The 4,873-nt window shown below is 32.2% G+C and overlaps 1 protein-coding gene across 1 annotated transcript; it reads right to left on the bottom strand.

Moving 5' to 3' along the window:
- Window positions 1–386: 386 nt before the first annotated feature.
- Window positions 387–2,522, bottom strand: LOC111385982 (gamma-glutamylcyclotransferase 2-1-like). The gene is made up of 9 exons (XM_023010402.1): window positions 2,357–2,522; window positions 2,122–2,253; window positions 1,659–1,735; window positions 1,485–1,541; window positions 1,326–1,382; window positions 1,194–1,234; window positions 1,004–1,075; window positions 830–909; window positions 387–756 (listed from the first exon to the last, which is right to left on the bottom strand). Exons 2-9 carry the CDS (start codon window positions 2,228–2,230, stop codon window positions 581–583), a joined length of 669 nt encoding a protein of 222 aa, XP_022866170.1. The 5' UTR covers window positions 2,231–2,253; window positions 2,357–2,522; the 3' UTR covers window positions 387–580.
- Window positions 2,523–4,873: the final 2,351 nt, after the last annotated feature.

Here is a 4,873-nt window from a genome sequence, read left to right on the forward strand (position 1 = left end):
ACGTGTCAAGTTGCTGGTGAAGAGAGGTGGCTGTTACACCACCGAGAGTAGACAAGAACTCGAATCTTAACTCCCAAAAATGCTACCAAAGAAACTACAGAGTTATCCATATGAAAGGAACAAATTAATGTACACCATAGAATTAAATATGGATGTAAACCCCACAATTTTAATCTATTCTATCCCCACTTCAAAACTAAGAAATAAAAAACCTATACAAGATAGAATTGTACAGCACGTTATCAGCAAGTCATTAATTCTTTAATCAAGTCCGTATATCTTTCATTAGCAAGGTTGATCATCGATGGACATAGGCAAAAGGGTAGCGAAAGAAATTCGACCCAGCAAATCTATAAAGTTCTACTGAAATTGTAAAAGAAAATAAATTGAACCCAGAAAGATACTCAGCACTTTATTCAAATAAAATGTCGTAATCTGATATAAATTAGAGAAATTGTATTTCATTCGTTAGCTTGTCGACCCTACACCTTTGCTAGTGTGATTCCCTAATCCACATTAGAAATCCGTCAACTAAACAAGAAAAAAGAATGTCTCTACTTCTAGATTGAGAGGAGATTCTCTAAGAATCCATGGCAACTGCTTCAGGGAGAGGTCCCAATTTGAGAGGCGAAGTCATGTGGGCTTTGAAAGGGATACGAGGAGATGGTAACTTCTTCTCCTTTGGTACGCCACCCACAATTCCAAGGACCTTTCTCACTTCATTTGCCAAATCTATGATATAGTCATCTTCATGACCTGTTGTTCATAATATTAAATGAGAATTTTGAACAGAGTTCCTCCAGTCGAGCAGGAAATTAAGAAAACTTACCAATGTCAGACAAGGCTTTCTCCATCAAGAAAATGTAATCTCTGTTGTTACCGCAGGGACCAAAGGCAGTCGCAATTTGCCTGGAAAGATACACGAGAAATTAGGATTTTATGCGATTAAACATAGTTACATAGAAGAAACGAGAGATGTGGCAAGGATTTATATCTCTAGTACCTAGCCATGTCCTCCACAGGGGCAGGTCCTAAATAGTACTTGTTTGAAACTGTGTCCGGAGTCGATGTGAACCTGCAATGCCAAAAACCAATGTTTTGAGCAATTTCAGACAAAGTAGCCAACAAGTGTTTATCTATACTTTACAAGGGTAAGACGAATACTATAACAAAGAAAGCATTAAACTGCTTACACTATCACTCCAGTTAAGATGGGCTGCTCAGAATCTCCATCCTACGTTGAAGAGGAGAAACTTCAGTACTCGGAAAAATCAGTAATAGCATAGGATAATAATGAAAAACAAGATATCGGAAATATGATATACCTTGAAAAAATTCACCAAAGTCTTCTGATCATACTCACACTCTCTTCGTTCCAGATACTACAACACAAAGGTTTAAACAAACATCAGCTTCAAAACGATACATAATTGAAAATGCCTGCTGAAGGTGATTCGATAATCAAACTAATGCCCCAGGCATACCTCCATTGCAGCCTTTTCCTTTTCGGGCCCTCCTTGCACGCAATATGCAGCACCCCACTAAAAATGAAATACAAATCGAAAACTTTAATACAGGGAACTTCATATTTGCATAACTGGGAGAAAAAGGGATTAAAATGGTATTAAAACGGCAAATTAATAACATTTTTCACTTACGCAGATGGCTCCATCGTATTGCTCCAAGGTACAAGTTCTTGCAGGGTGCTGAGGAGTACCTCTATGATCAATGCAGGCTGGAAGAAAGAAAAGAAAGAAATATGAACCCTTTCCAAAAAAAAAAAAAAAAAAATTACATTAATCTTGTCTCTTTTTAGTTAAAGAACCCTCTAATCGAAATACTTTGTCCGTTAAACTATGTACTGATAAAAAAATAAAAATAAATGAAAAATTACATTAATTTGCAACTCCTTAATCTTGTCTCTTTTTACTTAAAGAACCCTCTAATCGAAACAGTTTGTCTGTTAAACTGTGTACTGATTTTAAGTCTTCTAAAAAGTAATGTTCAATCTTTAACTCAAATCCCTACTTGAACAAAATCTAGGGTTTCACATATAATTTAACAAATTTGGAGAAAATTGAAAATCCCGTAACATATTTCTACAAAGGAACAGAAACTTACCCAAATCAAAGACCCTCCTATAGTCTTTGATGTAGCCAATTATTTTTTCATCGTATTCAAATCCAGGGTTCCACACCAATGACCCATAACCGAAAACCCAGAACACCATTTTTACCCTCTGGTATGAAAAATCTGCACGAAATCAAAAACCCATAAAATATTATTCACCATTGAAACAAAAAAAAACAAGAAGATAATGGGTGTTGAATAATCAAAAATACAAAAAAATGCTTACACGAGAAATCCGGATCAAGAGGCAATAAAATCAGGAATTTCAGCAAAAATTCTGAAATTTAAATGAGAGAGAGAGATGGGAAAATGTAATGAAGCTTGATTTCTGAATCTCTCTCTCTGATTCTGTAAATAGGGTTAGTGCAAACAGGACAAATGGAAGAGGGGGTTTTTGTGATTATTTATAATCAGACGAGGAAAAGGAAAACCGTGTTACCGTGTGTGGTGTGAGGTAGCTGGGACTGGGGCCCTTTATGTATGCATATGGACAATTAGTATGTATACATTAATCCTCACATTGATCATTTATTTTTATTTATTTTGTTTATAGAGAGAAGGAAAAGGAAAAATCATAATAAAATAAATAAATAAATAAAAGCTTCTATACTAATTCGATATTACTGAATAGCAGTGGAGAATACGTTATTGTTAATCAATATTTTCATGCTAATGCATTTATGTATTCACCAAAATGATTTTTTACGAGTTTAGGTAGCGTTATACACTTTCAAAGAATGTTTAGTATGTTAAATTAGACACTAATAATTTTATTAAATTAAAAAAATATGTAATAGACCTACTAAAAAATCATCACACTCCAATATTGCCTTCTTCTTCCTTTTTCCCCCAAAAAGGGCTATGAGCCTTAAAATTATATTATTATTTGTAATATGTTTGCTATAATAAGATACACTCACCCTTGTTAAGTGTCAAGGCCAATTTAAATGAAAATTTAGCACGGGAACTTCAATATTTATGAAATCGATTAATCTAGTTAATACATTTGACACGGTAATATAGTTTGAGTTTTTTTTTTTTTTTGCCTTCGAACTATCTAAACTAAATATGATCTATTAAAAAAAAAAAACCTGAAAATCCCAATAGAAAATAACTATAAAGTCCATTTGATTGCAAAAATGAAATTTGAATGGAAAGAAAATAAATTTCAAGGAATTGAATTGCCTAAAAATTGTTTTATTGAGAATTGTTAATTTATTGTATTTTATTGGTATAATTTTTCACCTGAAAAATGTTGAAATAAAAGTGTCTTTTCGTGTTCGTTTAACTTTGTTTTTCATAAAAATTGTCAATTTAAATGATATCCTCTTTTACAATTGTTTCTATAATTTGTTTCCATTGCAAAAAAATAAATAAATAAATAAACAAAAAAATCCAAGAAAAATAAAAAATCATCGATCTTTTGGTGTTCGTTTGATTTTTTTACATGAAAATTGTCAATTTAAGGGATATCCTCTTTTAGAATTATTCATAGAATTTGTTTCAACTCCAAAAATTAAAAAAAAAAAATGAAGATGAAGATGAAGAAAACATGGAAAACCAAAAAGCCATGAAAATCAAGAAAATGCTGACGTGACGGCCAAAATGGGAAAATCAATTCCCTAGAAAATTTTGTCAATCAAACATGGCAAAAGTGAAAGTTGAAATTTATTTTTTTTATTTTTCATGGAAAAAATTGGGCTATCAAACATAGATTAAGGGTTTGTTTGATGTAGATTTTTTGAGAAAAAATGATATTGTTGAAAAAAGTTAAGAATTCACATGTAAATTATTGTATTGACATAATGTACGATAAAAAAGGAATTTGAGGGGGCGAAAAGTCAAACATGGATTAAATTTGACTCTCAAAATAAGAATTGAATATTGAATACAAAGAAGTAGAATTTGGAAATGGTCCAGATTGATGGCAGCAACTGGCATGAAAAGTATGAAATAGACTTGACTGCAATACAAGTCATCTTGCTACAGACAATTTCCCTGTTGAAATTTGTTCTCAAGGGTCAATTGGTTTGTCCAAATCCATCTCTGAAAAGGCAATTTCGTGGAACTCAGTTTTATTCTTTAATTCTTTTTAATTAATTTGTTAATATAAAACTTGATGCAATAAAAGTCAAAAAAAATCTGCTTATTTAATAGGCAATATCATACATAATATTTATACACAATATTATACATGATACGTTCGAACTAAATCAAACTAACAATTGAATTAGGGCCCATTTGACACGGTTTTTACTTTGACTTTTACTTCTTGTAGAAGAGATTTTGGAGAAAACTATTTTAATTTTTGTTTAAAAATTAATATTTAAAATCACTTCCCATTCCGGAAGTATTTTTGGAGGAAGCCAAAAAAACCAACTTCCTCCAAAAGCTCTTCTAACCTCCAAAAGCACTTTAAATAAAAATAGTCAAACGGTTCAAAAGCGGCTTTTGGCTTTTCAAAAGTCATCCCAAACGGACCCTTAGTACCACTATAACAACTTTTGAGTAGTTGATTGCATGTTGGATTGGTGCCAACCTTCATGACCAATGCAAGAGGGGATTGATGCTTTGTAATCGATCATATCACGTGTCATTTGGAGTTTGTGACTCACATATTACATCATCTTATTTAAAAGGCATTTACTAATGAAAATTGGCATTTACTAATGAAAATTGAGCCAGTTTCTATGCTTACAATCAGAGGAACATGCTCATAATATTGACTAAACGTTTGCGTGCT

This window comes from Olea europaea, unplaced genomic scaffold (genome assembly GCF_002742605.1).
Source record: "Olea europaea var. sylvestris unplaced genomic scaffold, O_europaea_v1 scaffold3364, whole genome shotgun sequence".
Classification (NCBI taxonomy): domain Eukaryota; kingdom Viridiplantae; phylum Streptophyta; class Magnoliopsida; order Lamiales; family Oleaceae; genus Olea; species Olea europaea.

What these genes read in the sequence shown, in the direction of transcription:
- LOC111385982 (XM_023010402.1), bottom strand. Translation starts at nt 2,230, where the DNA reads ATGGTGTTCTGGGTTTTCGGTTATGGGTCATTGGTGTGGAACCCTGGA. An exon ending in CCTGTGGAGGACATGGCTAG is followed by an intron (nt 910 to 1,003) that starts GTACTAGAGATA and finishes GTATCTTTCCAG; the next exon opens with GCAAATTGCGACTGCCTTTG. An exon ending in GAAAGCCTTGTCTGACATTG is followed by an intron (nt 757 to 829) that starts GTAAGTTTTCTT and finishes TATGAACAACAG; the next exon opens with GTCATGAAGATGACTATATC.